Source organism: Heterostelium album (genome assembly GCF_000004825.1).
Source record: "Heterostelium album PN500 unplaced genomic scaffold PPL_scaffold1, whole genome shotgun sequence".
Lineage (NCBI taxonomy): Eukaryota > Evosea > Eumycetozoa > Acytosteliales > Acytosteliaceae > Heterostelium > Heterostelium album.
In genome coordinates, this window is record NW_008805063.1 from 145,323 (window position 1) to 163,109 (window position 17,787).

Genomic DNA, 17,787 nt, shown 5'->3' on the forward strand with positions numbered 1-17,787 from the left:
ATTTCCTCATCGAGATGAGGGAACTGGTTTAATTTCAAAAAAAAAAAACAAATTAAACCGTTCCCTCATGACAAATTATTTATTTGAATATTAATAATTATAATCATAAATAAACTTTCATTTCCCTCAAGAAGGTGAGGAGGAAATCATGTTCTTTATTTTGGTGCAATCAAATAAAAACAATTCTTAGAATTTGTATTATTAATACTTAGATTCTTTTTTTTTTTTTTTGTTTAATTACTTAATTGTTATTATATTTGTTTTTAGTAGATAGTCAAAATGGGATATAGAAGAGGTAGAAGAAGTAATATTCCGAGGACATTGTCATGGGAGACTGCAGCCATTCATAAGCTCCTCCATTCTATCCCAACGGATAGAAGAATGAGTATCTCTAGTGTGGCAATGAATGTTCTCGTTTCAATGATGAGAGATCTCACTCTTAAAGTGCTGTACAGAGCAAAGGAGATTCTCACTTTGTCAAAGAGAAAGACTCTTACCGTTAGAACGATTCATTGTGCACTCCATTTGACGATGAGTGATTGTGGTGAACTCACTAAACATGCAATCGTTATGGGAAAGGCAAGAGTGGAAGAAAAAATGAGCAACAATACCTCTATTGTAGAATATGATGATGATGAAGAAGGAGGTGGTGGAGGTTCAAAAAAGTCTAAGGAAGTATATATCATCAAGGCCTCAAAGATAAGAATGGCACTCAAGAGAACCGGCATGTTCCAACGTGTCGAGAAAATGGCTATGGAATATCTTGCTGCGGTGATAGAGTATATCATTTCCGAAATTTTGGAACTTGCCTTTAACTCTTGCATACAATTCAAAAAATATGTATGTATCGCTAATAAATTAGATATATTATTGGAGTGATAACTGTTATATCAATCGGATTGCGGTTGAACAACAATAATTTACTAATCAAATCAAACACATACTAATCTTTAGAGAATTATGGCTAGCCATATCAACACTGGAATCAGATTAGATAGGGAATTGGATAGTTTGTTTAAAGACGTCACAATTGCTCAGGGTGGTGTTCTTTACATTCAGACTGGACCGGTCAAATCAAAAGTAGTAAAGAAATCTGGTTATTGTTTTTACACTGATTCCAATTATCTATCATTGGTGAACACAATTGTTGTTGTATAGATAAACACCAATAAACGAAAAATGCAATCTCAAAAACATTGCATTTAAATATTTGAAAGAAGAAACCCACTATTACTATTAATCGAATTTTTATTTATAACAATCAAAAACTTTTATTTTAAATATAAATATATATTGAATTAAATTAGAAAATAAAATAAAATAAAATAAAATAACATGAAGAAAACTAACTGTTGTATATAGTAGTAGATAAATAATCATTTCTCTCTCTTTAACACTCGAATAACAATTGAAATCATTATGTTTGTTTTGCAGTATCATGATCAGACAGTTAACGAAATTTTTCAGACAATTTCCTAAACGAGATGAGGGAACCGGTTTAATTTCAAAAAAAAAAAACAAATTTTTATTAATAATTTATAAATTTAGAAGAAATAGAGGTAATAACTCTAGGATATATAGTTGTGGGAGACTGCAACCATTCGTAAGATCTTCAATGATTCCGATATCCGAAGAATGGGTATCTAATGTGTCAATGAATGTTTTGGTTTCAGTGATGAGAGATATTTCATTTAGAATCCTAACAGTTTTTAAAAATCATAAATAAACTTTCATTTCCCTCAAGAAGGTGAGGGAGGAAATCATGTTCTTTATTTTGGCGCAATCAAATAAAAACAATTTTTTTCATTTTGTTCTTAGAATTTGTAATATTAATACTTAGATCTTTGCTTTTTTTTTTTTTTGTTTAATTCTAAGAACAAAATGAAAAAAATTGTTTGTTATTATTAACACTTAGATTTAGATCTTTTTTTTTTTTAGTTAATTAATTAATTGTTATTTTATTTGTTTTTAGTAGATAGTCAAAATGGGATATAGAAGAGGTAGAAGAAGTAATATTCCGAGGACATCGTCATGGGAGACTGCAGCCATTCATAAGCTCCTCAAGTCTATCCCAACTGATAGAAAAATGAGTATCTCTAATATGGCGATGAATGTTCTCGTTTCAATGATGAGAGATCTCACTCTTAAAGTGCTGTACAGTGCAAAGGAGCTTCTCACTTTGTCAAAGAGAAAGACTCTTACCACTAGAACGATTCATTGTGCAATACCTTTGACGATGATTGATTGCGGTGAACTCACTAAACATGCAATCGTTAAGGGAATGACAAGAGTGGGAGCATATGATGATGAAGAAGAAGGAGATGGTGGAGGTTCAAAAAAGTCCAAGGAAGTATATATCATCAAGGCTTCAAAGATAAGAATGGCACTCAAGAGAACCGGCATGTTCCAACGTGTCGAGAAAATGGCTATGGAATATCTTGCTGCGGTGATAGAGTATATCATTTCCGAAGTTTTGGAACTTGCCTATAACTCTTGCATACAATTCAAAAAATATGTATGTATCGCTAATAAATTAGATATATTATTGGAGTGATAACTGTTATATCAATCGGATTGCGGTTGAACAGCAATAATTTACTAATCAAATCAAACACATACTAATCTTTAGAGAATTATGGCTAGCCATATCAACACTGGAATCAGATCAGATATGGAATTGGATAGTTTGTTTAAAGACGTCACAATTGCTCAGGGTGGTGTACATGTAAACGTTATTTACATTTAGACCGGACCAGTAAAATCAAAAGTAGTAAAGAAATCTGAAGCTGCTAATGGTTATTGTTTTAAACTGATGATTCCAATTATCATTGGTGAACACAATTGTTGTTGTATAGATAATATTAATAAATGAAAAATACAATCTCAAAAACATTGCATTTAAATATTTGAAAGAAGAAACCCACTATTACTATTAATTGAATTTTTATTTATAACAATCAAAAACTTTTATTTTAAATATTTATAAAGAAAGAATGTCCAAATCCAAATTAAATTAGAAAATAAAATAGTTGTTTGTATTTATCTATAATATGTTGGTCCATCCTCACAGGGAAGACTATCAATTTCCTTTCCACAGATGTAGGATGTCACTTTGTCAGCAAACTTTTGGCAGTTGAGATATGTCCAGTTGTAGCCCTCCTCAAAAGGAACCCAAGAACGTAGCTTCTTCCACGAGAAATTGACTGCACTAAACTTATGAGTTCTAATTTCGTTGGTATCTCCACACGTACGTAATACAGAGGTTCTTAGATCGCTGTCAACCTCAATGAGAATCCAACCATTCCCGAATGAGTGACGTATTTTCTGTATGCATGCAAATTGACCGTTACTCAACTCGAGAATGACGCTCCAATGGTTGAAACGCACTCCTAGTCTGCAAAAAGCGATATAAATGTAAACGACACGAACATCCTTTTGGGAATCTTCTTGACGGATATCCTCTCTGTAATGAGTTTCAACGCTTCGACCTCCAGAACTACTGCAACTACTGCTACTACTACCCATTCCTTTTAAAATAGAGATATTTGTATATTATAAACTTTGTATTATTGAATAATAATTATTATCTTTAGTTGGAATAGAGTAAAACCAATACAATCAAATTAAATGAAGCATTGATTTATTTAAGTATTTGTTGACCAATCACCCGTAATTAAAAAATTAAACTTTTAAGTTTTAAACAGTTAGTTGGTTTACTTTAAATAATTCACCTGAATTTTTTTTTTATTTAACAAATAAGTTTAATAGAGAGAATATTAGTATGATGTTACCTTCAAAAATATACTCTACAACCCCTCACCCAATTCTAAAAGTAGAATGTGATAAAAATAGTAGTAAACATCTATCTGATAGTGAGTTTATTGCTAAAAATAAACTTTATTTATAAATTATCTTCCCAATAATAAAAGGAATAGGATCATTCTTCAAACTCCCCAAATTTTTATTTAATTTTAATAATAATTTATATTTTAAAAATAAAAAAAGTATAAAAGGGCATCTAGATAGATATGGATCAAAGTATCATCATTGTAAGTAATACCAAAATACTTTTATTTATTATTATTTATTTGTTTAATTTTTATCTAATATTTTTTATATTTCTAATTTTTAAAAAAAAACAATAAAATAAATAGATACACCCAAACTCAAACTATCTCGTATGCAAAGATAATTTATTATATATTTCTGTAAGACAGTTTTTGCTGGAAATTGCTGCTGTATACTTGGATCGTGGGAAGCCAGGCCAACTTAAGTATCTAGCCGAGATAACAAAAGTCAATATTATTATACCCGGTCTTGGAAAGACTTCGACAAAATTTGGTTTCTGCGTTTACGCAGTAAGTCTAGAACTTTTTTTTTTGAAAACATAATTAAAACAATGATATGTATTTGGACAATGAGTTAACTAACTGTGATATATATTAAATTATTTGATGCATCTTTTTTGATTCTCAAATTAGGAACAAACCTTTAGTCTTAAGACAATATAAAGAATTGCTACACTTTTAAATTAACACAAAATCTTAAATATTACAAACTTTTTTTTTTAAAAATTTTTTTTAAAGAATCTTGGTTTATCTGATTATCATTCATTAAACACAATCATCATCACTAACTATTCTTTCACTCTAACTTGTAGACGACTGAGTTTTATGTATGTTTATATTTTTTATAACAAATGTATAAGTTTAACTGCAATCAATATTCTTTTTACTTTCTCAGAGTGATTATAACATTATATTTTCTTAAAAAGTAAAAAAGAATTAAAAGTAATCAATATTTGAGTATTTTCTACATATTAGTTATGACCTCATAACTGTTAACTGATGCTGAATTCAAATAAATTAATTGAAAAAAAAAAAAAAAAAAAGGATAAAAAAAAAAATATAGAAGGGGTTGTTTGAAGAGTCATTTCAGTGTTGTTGGAGTTGTTTTGGGTGTTTTTGTTATTAATCAAAACCAACATAATCACATTTATTTTATTCGTGTGTTTTTTTTTGTAAATTTATTTATTAAGTAATATATTTTTATTAGTTAAATTAATAATATTAGATTTGTGTAAAAATAATAATCTTGTTTTTTTTGGTTGTTAAGTTATTATTAGTTTTTGTAAATGTCATCAGATCAACAACAACAACTGCAACAGCAACACCCAGGACAACTTAATAAACATGATTACAATGAAATGGTCGCTTGTGGTACCGTTGAGAAGTTGATTCTAAGTCCGACATCACTCTTGGATCGACCGAGCCAACTACCCCCTAAATCACAAGAAGAAATACTAAAACATCAAAGAGAATATGAAGAGATACAAAAGAAAGCTAAAAAGAAATGTAATTATTATATATCTAAGATTTTACTTTAAACAAACTCAAATCCTAACATTTTTATCTTGAAATAATATTAAAATAGTGGAAAAAGAAGCAAAAGATAAAGAACGTTTAGATATATTAAGAAAAGAAAAAGAGAAAGCATTGATTGAAGCAAGAAAGATATGGGAAGACGATATCATTCCAAATTGGAAAAAGTAAGTTTAGTTTGACTTGCTAAACTAAACAAGAAAGAGAGAATTTATTCTAATTTTAAATATTATTATTATTACAGGAAAGATGTAAAAAAGATAAAGGAAATTTCTTGGAGAGGATTGCCACCTGCTGTGCGTGGAAAAGTTTGGAAGCTATCGATTGGCAACGATCTGAGAATTACGAACGATCTCTTTAATATTTCGTTGGGTCACGCCAACAATGCTCTGCATGTGTACAATAAGAATAACGATAGTAAGATAAAGTCGCATCAACTGACGACCTCGCCACCCTCGGTGTTTGGCGCCAGTAACGGGGGCGCGTCCGACGTTCAGAAGCGAAAGACATCGATCAACGGAAGTGGAAGTAAGGATATCAGGTCGGCACTGGTCGATAGCACCGACAACGAAGATGTACTCGGATTGGAATCGACCAGTCTCGGTTTGATTCTGCAGGACATTCAAGATACATTCCCATCGCTGCTGATCTTCCAGAAGAGCGGACCGCTACACACGGACCTGGTCGACGTCCTCGGTGCCTATATATGCAACCGACCGGACATTGGCTTCGTGCCAGGAATGACATTCCTCGGTGCAATGTTCCTCCTAAACATGGATAAATACGATTCATTCCAATGTCTATCCAATCATATCAACAAGAATTGTTTCCTTCCATTTTTCAGACATGATCAATCAGGTGTAAGTAACAGATAATTGTTATTTTTTTTGACAAATCATATATTTATATTTATGTTTATATTTATTAACTTCATGGTTGTTATTTTAGATGACGAAATATTTAAATGCAATGGATAATACGGTGGAAGCGTTACTACCGAAATTACATAGACATTTCAAGGAGATTGGAATTTCAGCTAAAAATTATCTGATGGATTGGATCACCACTCTGTTTTCAAAGGCGTTACCACTCGATATCGCTACACGTATTTGGGATTTAGTGTTCTTGGAAGGCGAGATATTTGTATTTAGAACATCACTTGCAATCCTACGAATGTTCCTCTCGGATTTGGAAACAGCAAACTACGATCAATGCATCGATCTATTCACACAACTACCACAACGAAAAATACAAGAAGACCAATTCTTTGAGGAGATCTCATCGATCGTATTGGATCAAAAGAAATTTGATAAACTTTTAGAATCAAAATAATAATAATAACAATAACAATAACATATTAATAATGGTAATAATAACAAAACAAACATATAGTTAGTTTAGTTTAGTTAGTTAATAATAAACATATAGATATATAAATATAATAAGTTTATAATCAAATACTAGAGAGAGAGAGATAGACTTGGTATTATTATTATTATTACGATTTACAAATAAAATTGTTGAATTAACTGTTTTATTAATTACAAAAATATGGGTTTGGGGGAGTTTCTCGCTTGAAGTTTACTAAATATCATAGTCGTCAAGAGAGAGTGATGCTAGAATATCCTGAAGTTGTTGAGATGAAGATCCATTCATTTGAGCGATCGTTGGTGGATGATCCTGATTAAAAGGCTGTGGGTCAAAGAATAATGATTGTTGTTGATTGAGGTTATTGACGGTGTTATGGTTATTGTTGTTAAAATAGTTATCGGTTGAAGGTGTCGGTGATTGATTGAGATAGGCAAACGGTGATGTCAAATTGGTCAAAATCGATGGAAATCCTGACCATTGGAATGGACTGTGTGTTAAATTATTATTGTTGTTGTTACTGTTGAATGTTGGTTTATTGTTGATAGTTGTAGTGTTGCTGTTAAAAAGGTTATTGTTGTTATTGCTAAATGGATCTGAGGTATTGTTGTTTGTGTTGTTGTTGTTGTTGTTGATACTGTTGTTATTGTTATTGTTATTTGTACGATGAAGATTATGTTTGGGTGGTGAAACAATGAGTTGATCAGGTGTTGGCATATTCTTTTGTCTAGTCTCTTTGACTAGATGTTTCTCATCATAATTTGGTGGAGTTGTTGACAAATAGATCTGTTTCAGTAGGGAGTCTTGTTGTGATTGATGTGGATAGTGATTTGTCATACTGCTACTGGTGAAACCACTTGGAAGTGGCATGATGGGTGGATGATGAATGTGAAAATGATGATTGACCATAATGGGTTGTGATTGGATTGGTATAGATGATGAATGTGTGATAAATGGTGGTGGTGGTTGTTGTTGTTGTTGGTGTAACTGCTGTTGGTGATGATGATGCTGAAGATGTATAGGTATTGTATAGATTTGTTGTGATTGTAACTGTGGAATGTTGTTTGTCGGTTGTAAATTCTCTTGTTGCAATAACGATGGTGGTGGTAGTGCTGTCTGTAGTGTAATTGGTGTTGAACTAGTTGTAGGTTGTTGACTTGTAACTGTTGCTATAACTGTTGTCTTTTGGTTATTTTGATTACTATGACTATTTCCATTCATCATCATCAATGGAGGAGAAGAAGAAGAAGAAGTTGTTGGATTCGGTTGTCTTTGTTCTACATTTATCAATGGAGTTGTCTTTATATGTAGTTTCTGTGGGGTTGTTGACATTTCTTTCTTTGGGTGTTGATGTTGCTGTTGCTGTTGTTGTTGTGGGTGCTGTTGTTGCGGTTGTTGAGTTTTCTTGTTACCACTATTGATATTATTATTTACTGCTGGTGTTGGTGTAGTAGTAGCTACCAAAGTTGGTGTAACACTTGCTGTTGCTGTAGCTGCTGTTGTTGTTGTTGTTGTCGTTGATGTTGATGTCGTTGCCTTTTTAGTTTTCTTCTTGATAATCTTTGACATTAGTTGTTTGGCAAGTGATTCCATCTCGGAACAACATTCACTCGTAAAGACATCGGTCCTCTTTGCAAACAATCCCAAGATGACGCTGGATCTTGTCTTTATCAGATCGTTTCCACTCATCTTTTTCTTCATCGATTGCACAACGTTCTGATAGATGACCAACTTTACCTGCTCAGGCAAATCAGTGCGTATCGAATCGACAACGCCAATCAAGGTTTCCAACTGCTCGTTATCGGCATCCTGTCTCGATGAATTCAAATAGTCACTGGTCGATTTCTTCACCAGCGAACGCCAGTCGCTAACTAACTTTTGAGCGGCCAACAACTCTTTTATCTCGCCACTAGTTGATTCCAACCTCTCCAACAACACAATATAACTCTTACTCTCTTTCATAGCAATGAAATCTGTTGATTGTAATCTCTGTTGATATCCATGTAATGTCGTAACAACCTCTTCATTAATCGCAACTGATTTACTATTATTATTACCATTACCATTACTATTATTACCATTATTACTATTATTAATATTTTGAAATTGATTTAAATAACTATTTACTTCCTGTATTAATTCCTCACGTTTCTTTATCTTTTTCTGTTCTTCCAACTGTTGTCTTGCCAATTCTTTCTCTTTCTTTTGTTGTTTACTACTAATACTATTGCTATTATTTTGGTTATTATTTCCATTGTTATTATTACCATTGTTACCATTGTTGTTGTTATTATTACTGCTAGTATCTTTCTTTTCTTTTGAATCATTATTATTGCTATTGTTATTGTTGTTGTTTGTCTCTGTACTACTGTTACTATTTGCTATGTTGTTGTTGTTACTGTTATTTGTTAGATGTTGCTCTTTAATGGTATACAAGAATTCAGTACTGTAAGCACCAACACCAAAACGGTTGGTAGCACGTACACGAAAGTAGTAATCACCGATACCCAATGGCTGTGTTGTGAAATAGCTATTATGACCACGATATATGACATCGTAATTTTCTTGACCTTTCATCTCCAAACAAAACTCCTGAACATTCGAACTACAAGACCATCTTAATTGAAGCTGTAAACATTTATCCTTAATATTTATCTTTTCTACCGATGGTTGTGTACATTGATTTGGTTTATCTAAAACAAAACAATTAATTAATTAATAATCATATTAATCATCATTGTAAATCATCATCTAACTATATATTATATAATACTTACTATTTGCTGCAAGTGGTTGTGTAAAAATATATTGTTGTTTAGATGGCATGTTCAAAAGTGAGTAAAAAGAGAGTGGTGAATTTGAATTGTTGTTTGAATCGTTTATATTGAATTTACTGCTATTGTTGTTATTGTTGTTGTTGCTATTGCTGTTATATGTGTTATGACTTGCATGATGACTACAATAATTATTAGCAGTTGTACTACTACTACTGGATGTTGTTGTGTTGAAATGAAGGCTATCGTTGTTATTACTGTTGCTATTGTTATCATCTTGATAATCCAATGAACTACTTATATACTGCGAACGTTTATTACAATCTATGATCGATAGGAATGCATAGCGTAGTTCCTCCAGTATATAAGGATTGTTATTCTCATTCTTTCGTTCTTCAAATTTTGATTCTATGTACATGTTTATCTTTTCATTGAGTTTACATTCATCGTCTACCAACGACTGGTATTCCCTCTCGTTATTGATTATCGCTTGTTTTATACTTTCGAAACTCTTACTTATATTCTCTGCTGTTGTTAAATTGCCAACTGTTGTCGTTGTAGTTGTTGGTGTAGATGATGAAGATGAAGAAGATGATGATGATGATGATGATGATGATTTCTTTGCAGATGATGTATTTGATGATGTTGTTGTTGTTGTTGAAGCATTAGAATGTTTCTCTTTAACATAATAAAGACTTAGTTTGATTAGATTTACATCATTCTTTTGCTCGTTGATTTGTTTTGTTAGATGTTGTACACGATGACCTATCTCATTCCACTGTTGCATCAACTGATTGAAATACTCATCGTTCGACAACTGTAAAACTTGGAATGATCTAAGTGATCTCCAATGATCATCTGACTTTGCTGTTGTTGTTGTTGTATTTGTACTTCGTGGTTTCATTATTATTTATATAAAAATGAATAATAATATAAAAATAAAATACTAATAAACAAAAAAAAGAAATATAAACTAAACTAAAATAACCTAACTATTTTTGTTTTTGTTTTTTGATTGGTCTGAATTGGTTGGTTTGGTTTTGATTGTCAAATTTGATTGATGGATTGATTGGAATTGGATTGATTTTTAACAAAAAAAAAAAAAAAAAAAAAAAGTAGAAATAGATTTAAACAAATAAATAGAAAAGAAAATTATTTGATTTGTAAAAAAAAAAGAAAAAGAAAAAGAAAAGATAAAAACTTATATTGTTTTGATATTTTTAAAATCTAAATCTTATATCTGTACTCTATCTTATTTGTCTAAAAATTTAAAGATTTACACAAATTTTATTAATAAAATGAGGATTTAAAAAAATAAATTTATTTTTTTTTTTGATATTTTTTGCAAAAAAATTTTGAAGATTGCTTTAAATTAAATTGTACAAAATGTTGTTGTTATTGTTGTTGTTGTTGGTATTCTATCTAATCTATCTGGTTCATTTCTATTGCAAAACAAACAAATAAAAATAAAACCTTTATTATCTATTCTCTTTCTATTATAATAGAGAGTTACACAGTAATAATAAAAAATAAAAATAAAAAAAAAGAAAAATCTTTGCAACTTTTTTTTTTTGTGTTGTTTTTTGAAAAAAACAAAATTAGTTTGAAAAAAATTCATGGTCCTCAAACAACCTTGCACACCTGCAACTGTTGCTTGTTTTTTTGTGTTAACTTGTATTCATATCACCACCAAATATTATTATTTATTATTTTAAGTTAAGTCTGACTCTGACTGATTTAGTAAAACAGTTAATTAACTTTTATTCATAAAGGTTTACTTTATTATTTTCTTTGAGAAATTTGTAAAAAGAATAATTAATTCTCTTTAGAATTTTTTTTTTTTTAGATTTTTAGTGATAACTTAGGGTGAGTCAATCAATTAACTTGGCTTATTAGAAAAGATCGATCTCGAGATCACCAAACAAAGAACGGAATTTCTAGGAGTTTTTTTACTATTTTTTTCTAAAACTTATTTTTTTAGGTTGATACCGCCTCTCAAAAAAAATAACAAAAGATTCAACTTACTGTTGGTGGAGTTCTTCCAGCATTGTTGGATGACTATACCTACGCTATCACTGTGGCGCCACTCAATTGTACAATCGAACAGACAGATTGGCAAAGAGCGAACCATTTAGCTCGATACACCAATTCTATGCAGGCGTGAGTATAATTAAATTACAATCATTTCTGCGGGCTGCTTAACTATATATCATTAATATCCTGTGTCGATCAGATGAAAAAGAGATACGTGGTCTTAAACTTGGATGTTTGGATATTGGTACCAATCTGTTCCATTCGGAGAACCAGACCTGTCCTATAGTACTTTGAAAGAAGATTATCCGAAAATACTCATATCTTGGACTCAAAATGATTATCATTTATTTAAATCAAATAAAATAAATATTAATATTAAATAAGTATCTAAAATTATACTAAATCTAATTAATTCCACAATTTTAAACTATGAAAAATAATTAATGGGCTTGTAAAACACACACTATTTGCTGTATGCAAAATTTTTAATAGTGTTGTAATTCATAATGTTCAGAAAGTTATTGCTATTGAATGTTATTAGTAATAGCAAGAGTATTTACAAACAACTCGGTAGCTACAAATATTTTGTAAATAGTATATTCAATACATATATTGTTGTTGATAAAGATAGAACTTATAGTAGTAGTAGTAGTAGTAGTAATAACAGTAGTGGTAATAATAAGTTTATAAAAGATAATAGTTTTATTATTGGAACTGATAGATCAAAAACAACTGTACATTGTAATAGTAACAGTAATAGTCATAGTCATAGTCATTCAAAGATGCAATGTACAACATCTAATCAATCGATTTGGTCATCATTTATTTTATTCGATCAAACAACAGAGAGATATTTGTTGATAAAGAACAACAATGGAGAAACAAACACATCGGTAGATCAAGCTATTCCACAGAATTTCTATGGATTTCCTTCATTGAATATATTAGAACAACAAAAAGATCAAAAACAACAAGAAGAACAACTTACTTTCTTAAATCAATTTGTAAAGGTTGTTGGCAATGAAAAGAAAGATTGTATATTCTTTATTGGTAATTTGTTAGCACCGTTCTATGCATTCCAATTGAAACGTCAGTTGATCAACTACTACTTGGTAGCGATCAAAGATGACAAACAAATCGATTTAGAAAAGCTGCAACAACTATTCCCCAACCATTCATATCAATGGATTGATTGTAAAGATAACAATCTACTGGAATCTAAATTCAACGATACAACAAGTGGTAGTGGTGGCCAATGGTTAACCACTCCAGAGACTAGACGTGTTTCAAATGTAGTTTGTAGTTTAACAAGAGATAATCTACATCTTTTAATGAATACAAACAACACTTCCAGTGATGGTGATACTACTGCTTTGAAACGGGAGGATGATAATCACGTCGGTATCTACACACCGCTGGAATATGCACCGGGAATAGAGAGTGTACCAATAGTGTCTAATACGGTGGTGCCTTTCTTCAGTACGAATCTCATTGTCTGTCGGGATGGAGCCGATCTTTTGCTTGTGGATCCTGGTGCAAGTGAAAAAGGAAAACAACACTTTGAGAACATTCTGCAATCGTCGAGACTAAACGACGTCAAGCCAGAGAATGTGACGGTATTCCTTACACATGAACACAAGGATCATTGGGAGGGACTGCCAGTGGTCGAGAAGCACTTTCCAACTGCTCGACTGGTGTCGCATCAAGAGTGCATCGATGTCGTCAACGACTATACAACGCTAAAGAAGGTGGCAGTCACAGGTCAACAGTTCTCAAGGAGACTGTCAGCGGTGATCACCTCGGAGAATGAATCGGCGGAATATCAACCGATTGACAATGCCAATAGTATTGTTGTCGGCAAGAAGATATTCGATGTCGTTGCGACACCGGGACATACGAGTAACTCACTGTGTTTGTTCGAGAGGAAATCTAGGACGTTGATTGCCGGTGATCATATTGTTGGCTGGGGATCTACCGTATTGGATGACCGCAACGGTAGTATGAAGAAATACTTGGAATCTACTCAGTCGATGATCGACGTATTGCAGCCAAAGATTGCACTTCCCGCCCACGGACCGGCTTGTTATGATCCCATCCTTCTTTTACAAACCTTCATCAAACATCGATTGGCAAGAGAAAAGTCTATACTCGAAGCATATAAATCGGGTCAAACCACACTTCAACAACTACTCTCGGCAGTCTATCGTGATCTCGATCCTAAACTACATCAACTCGCAATGATGAACATTAGATTACATCTTGATAAATTAAAAGAAGATGGTGCAATCTAAAAACAATCTAAACTGCTTATTCATTTCCTTTAGAGATTTCTAAAAACAAAATTGTTGTCGTTTTTTTGTAAAAATAAATATTATCATTATTACTTGTCTGAATTTTATCTACACAACAAGTCTTGCCAGAAATGTTAGTCTCGATGACTTTGTCATTCAAGATGAAGCTTAAAAAATTATACCTTCTTCAACAAGATTGTTATTTGCTTCACTCATAATGATCAAACTTTGAATAACTTTTAAAAAACCTTTACTAACAAGAGATAACTCTAAAAATCTATTATATTGATATCTATCATCTTTTTCTTCCTCCCAAATCAATCTAACTATATAAGTAATTAATAAATATGGTAGCCTGTGATTGATTTTTGAAAGATATTAAAAAAAAAATGAGAATATCAAAAATTCACTTCTTGTTTACTAGGCGAAACTACAACAATTAGACATTTATCAATATTAAGAGATGAACTCGCTCAACAATCATCGAGCCAGTTAGATGAATATTTAAAAGAGATAAAATGGAACAGTGCTGCGCGTAATTAATTAAAAGATTTAAAAGCATTGGGATCATATGATAGACGTACCTCTGTCACACTTGAAGCCACGAAAATTACCAAGCAACACCTTATCGACCTCTACAACAAAAACAAATTGCGATATATAAAAGATTTTACCTCTCTTATCTTTGAGTTGAGTGCATTGATTTCCTCACCCATTTGTTTTTTTGCATCAGCATGTTGTCTGATTAAATCAACATGTTGATTGATTGTATCAGTAAGTTGTCTGATTAAATCAGCATGTTGATTAAAACAAAGTTTACCTATTTATTAAATGTTTTGGAAAACTTAAATGGCAAAGATTTATTTAGGCACTAGAAATAAATAAAATTATCCTTTTTCCTCTATTTCATTGAATTTTGGTAAATTAAAAGATGAACAATGAGCTGTTCGTTCATTTCCATTTTAGAAATTTCTGTAAAGAAGTTTGTTTAACGTTTTTGAAAAATAACACTGAAAATGATCATCTGATCTACACAATCAACCAATCAATTTCATATGAATTTTTATTTTAATGCAAAATAAATATAGTTTTTAATAGTTAGAGAAAACAAAGAAAATGAGTAGTAATATAGATAATGCATTAGAAGTACAATCAAGAGATGTTATTAAATTGATATTACAATTCTGTAAAGAGAATGCATTGAATAGTACTGTTAGTGCACTACAAGAAGAGACAGGTGTCAATTTGAATACCATCGATAATGTAGATCGTTTTCTAGAGGATGTCAAACATGGACAATGGGATAAAGTAATAATGGATCTATCATATATGAATTTAACACCTTCTTTATCAGTTGACTTATATGAACAAGTAAGTTGAAGTGAAATCACATTCAAACAGTGTTTAATTAAACACAAAACTAAACTATTGTTTCTTTATAATCCAAGATTATAGCAGAACTATTAGATATGGGAGAATTAGATTTAGCGAAATCGCTACTAAGAAAGAGCGATGCAATGAACTATTTAAAGTTGAACAATGTCAATCGATATCTGCGATTGGAACACTACTTACAGAGAGGAAATATAGATTTGGTGGATTTCTACGAGCCTGGCATTGATACATACAAACGAAGAGCTCAATTAGCAGTGGAATTGTCAAAGGAGATCAAGCAAGTCGAACCATCGAGACTGCTAAGTCTTATCACTCAGGCACTGAAGTGGCAACAGTATCAAGGAATCGTTACACCGGGCTCATCGTTCGATTTGTTCCGTGGCGACAGCTCTATCAGTGGAAGTAGTGCTAGTGAAGTAGAGGCAATACCAACCACTCTCGATAGAACCATCAAATATCAAGAGAAGAATCATCCCGAGTGCTGTAGATTCTCACCGGATGCACAGTATCTCGTTACCGGTAGTGTCGACGGCTACATCGAAGTTTGGAACTATCAAACCGGCAAGCTTGCAAACAATCTCGACTATCAGGCAAACGATGAATTCATGATGCACGACAAATCAATCATGTGTCTAAACTTCTCGAAGGACGGCGAGTATCTGGCATCTGGATCGGTCGACGGTCATGTCAAAGTATGGCAAATCCGAACTGGAAAGTGTCTGCGTAAATTCGAACCTGCACACAGCCAAGGTGTCACATGTATCAGTTTCAGTAAGAATGCAACTCAAATATTAACTGGTTCATTTGATGGTACATTAAAGTAAGTATTATAACCTATATATAAATAACAACTAATTTTAACATTGATAATCAATCCAGGATTTTAGGATTGAAATCTGGAAAAGCATTGAAAGTTTTCAGAGGACATAATTCATATGTAAATGATTGTTTTATTACAGAGAATGAAGAACGTGTTATATCTTGTTCTAGCGATGCAACTGTGAGGATTTGGGATGCAAAGAATGCAGAGTGTCTACAGACAATTAGACCAACTCAATCGGTAAAGATCAAAGAGATTTCCATCCGTTTCGTACTGCCAATGAAGAATCCAGATAATATTGTCATATGTAACTCATCGCCTACCATCGTGATCATGTCGGTCAGAACGCAAAACATAACCAAACAATTCACACTCGACAACAACAAGAATTTCGTTTGTTGCACACTGTCACCTCAACAGAACTTCCTCTACGCAGTGGCAGAAGATAACATTATGTATTGTTTCCGTGTCGACACAGCAGAACTGGTTCAATCGTTTGAGATTCACTCGAAAGAAGTAATAGGACTATCACATCATCCCAATAGAAATCTCATTGCATCATTCTCTGCTGATTGTACAGTTAAAACTTGGAAAGCAATAAAGACAGTTTAGATCAATCATTATTCTTATACATCTTTCATCTTGCTCTTGATAATCAATCAATCAATAATTTGTTTTTGTAATATTATTTTGTTTTGTTTTGTTATATATTTTTTTTTTTGTTTTAAACAGCCAATTTTATTTAATATCCCTAAATAGTTTAGTTGACATCAGCGGAAACTTCAGACTTGGTGATCTTACCCTTGTCGGATTCCTTAGATCTGCATTTACGATCCAATAAATTCTTACGGTCCTTGTCCAACTTCAAATTGGTGATGACAACCTTTGATGGGTGAATACCGATTTGAGCGGTGTTACCTAATTATTGTTTGAATAATAACACTATGTTAGTTTCATTCTTCTTCCTATAACCTTATTAGCTGCTACATAGTAATTTATTGTGCTGTTACATACCGTTGGCCTTGGTGACAGTGAGCTTGTCGAGGTGGATGACGTACTTCTTTCTGTAACAGGCGATGACCTTGGCAGTGACGTCCTTGTGATCTCCAGAGACAACCTTGACCTCATCATCCTTACGGATTGGGACAGATCTAACGTTGTACTTGGCACGGAGCTCCTTTGACAAAGCAGAGCTCATACGAACTCTTCTTTCTCCAGAGGAGGCGGTGAAATGGGCCTTTCTGGACTTTCTACGTGATGAACTGACGGCTATAAAAATTGATTATAGATTTGTTTGTAAGTGATTCATTCATTTAATCATTCTCTTTTCAATATCATCTAATCACTGCATTGGGTGGGGAAAGAGAGAGAGAGGGGAGGAGAGAGAGTGAGAGAAAGACAGAGTAGTGAAACAAGTTTAAAGATCTAAGATAGACGAGGTATAGAGCTAGAGCCTGTATTGTTGATGTGTGTATGCGTGACGATGGATGATACTAATAGATAGATATTATATTATATAAACATACTTGGATTTCTCTTCATGGCTGTATAGGGTTGTATGAGAACGCGTACCACAGGATTCAAATTTGGTATATTCTCTAGGCTGCTCAATCCAACGGGGAGGATTGTGCTCACCCACCACTCATTGAAATTTTGATTTTTTTTAATTTTTTTGAATTTCGACATTCGTAACGTTTAGGTTTTTTAACTTTAGCGCACGAAAT

At 32.3% G+C, this 17,787-nt stretch overlaps 9 protein-coding genes across 9 annotated transcripts; 5 read left to right on the forward strand and 4 right to left on the reverse strand.

Annotated features, from left to right (window-relative positions):
* Positions 1–279: 279 nt before the first annotated feature.
* Positions 280–2,872, forward strand: PPL_00136 (uncharacterized protein; the record flags this gene model as incomplete). The annotated part of the gene is made up of 5 exons (XM_020571175.1): positions 280–840; positions 955–1,009; positions 1,980–2,515; positions 2,630–2,725; positions 2,747–2,872. The coding sequence occupies 5 exons, from the start codon at positions 280–282 to the stop codon at positions 2,870–2,872; spliced, it is 1,374 nt and encodes a 457-aa protein (XP_020438449.1).
* Positions 2,873–3,039: 167 nt separating this feature from the next.
* PPL_00137 (uncharacterized protein) lies at positions 3,040–3,525 on the reverse strand (the record flags this gene model as incomplete). The annotated part of the gene is made up of 1 exon (XM_020571176.1): positions 3,040–3,525. The coding sequence occupies one exon, from the start codon at positions 3,523–3,525 to the stop codon at positions 3,040–3,042; it is 486 nt and encodes a 161-aa protein (XP_020438450.1).
* Positions 3,526–4,028: 503 nt separating this feature from the next.
* On the forward strand, positions 4,029–5,059 carry PPL_00138 (uncharacterized protein; the record flags this gene model as incomplete). The annotated part of the gene is made up of 4 exons (XM_020571177.1): positions 4,029–4,049; positions 4,155–4,358; positions 4,587–4,675; positions 5,056–5,059. 4 exons carry the CDS (start codon positions 4,029–4,031, stop codon positions 5,057–5,059), a joined length of 318 nt encoding a protein of 105 aa, XP_020438451.1.
* A 75-nt stretch (positions 5,060–5,134) lies between these two features.
* phgA (TBC domain-containing protein) lies at positions 5,135–6,713 on the forward strand (the record flags this gene model as incomplete). The annotated part of the gene is made up of 5 exons (XM_020571178.1): positions 5,135–5,354; positions 5,434–5,548; positions 5,626–5,798; positions 6,120–6,241; positions 6,330–6,713. The coding sequence occupies 5 exons, from the start codon at positions 5,135–5,137 to the stop codon at positions 6,711–6,713; spliced, it is 1,014 nt and encodes a 337-aa protein (XP_020438452.1).
* A 252-nt stretch (positions 6,714–6,965) lies between these two features.
* On the reverse strand, positions 6,966–10,427 carry PPL_00140 (uncharacterized protein; the record flags this gene model as incomplete). The annotated part of the gene is made up of 2 exons (XM_020571179.1): positions 6,966–9,442; positions 9,527–10,427. 2 exons carry the CDS (start codon positions 10,425–10,427, stop codon positions 6,966–6,968), a joined length of 3,378 nt encoding a protein of 1,125 aa, XP_020438453.1.
* Positions 10,428–12,063: 1,636 nt separating this feature from the next.
* PPL_00141 (uncharacterized protein) lies at positions 12,064–13,848 on the forward strand (the record flags this gene model as incomplete). Its single annotated transcript, XM_020571180.1, has 1 exon — positions 12,064–13,848. The coding sequence occupies one exon, from the start codon at positions 12,064–12,066 to the stop codon at positions 13,846–13,848; it is 1,785 nt and encodes a 594-aa protein (XP_020438454.1).
* A 168-nt stretch (positions 13,849–14,016) lies between these two features.
* PPL_00142 (uncharacterized protein) lies at positions 14,017–14,903 on the reverse strand (the record flags this gene model as incomplete). The annotated part of the gene is made up of 3 exons (XM_020571181.1): positions 14,017–14,174; positions 14,504–14,668; positions 14,891–14,903. 3 exons carry the CDS (start codon positions 14,901–14,903, stop codon positions 14,017–14,019), a joined length of 336 nt encoding a protein of 111 aa, XP_020438455.1.
* Positions 14,904–14,964: 61 nt separating this feature from the next.
* Positions 14,965–16,675, forward strand: smu1 (WD40 repeat-containing protein; the record flags this gene model as incomplete). The annotated part of the gene is made up of 5 exons (XM_020571182.1): positions 14,965–15,219; positions 15,297–15,520; positions 15,650–15,898; positions 16,016–16,063; positions 16,123–16,675. The coding sequence occupies 5 exons, from the start codon at positions 14,965–14,967 to the stop codon at positions 16,673–16,675; spliced, it is 1,329 nt and encodes a 442-aa protein (XP_020438456.1).
* A 148-nt stretch (positions 16,676–16,823) lies between these two features.
* rpl26 (uL24 family ribosomal protein) lies at positions 16,824–17,605 on the reverse strand (the record flags this gene model as incomplete). The annotated part of the gene is made up of 3 exons (XM_020571183.1): positions 16,824–16,981; positions 17,078–17,332; positions 17,590–17,605. The coding sequence occupies 3 exons, from the start codon at positions 17,603–17,605 to the stop codon at positions 16,824–16,826; spliced, it is 429 nt and encodes a 142-aa protein (XP_020438457.1).
* Positions 17,606–17,787: the final 182 nt, after the last annotated feature.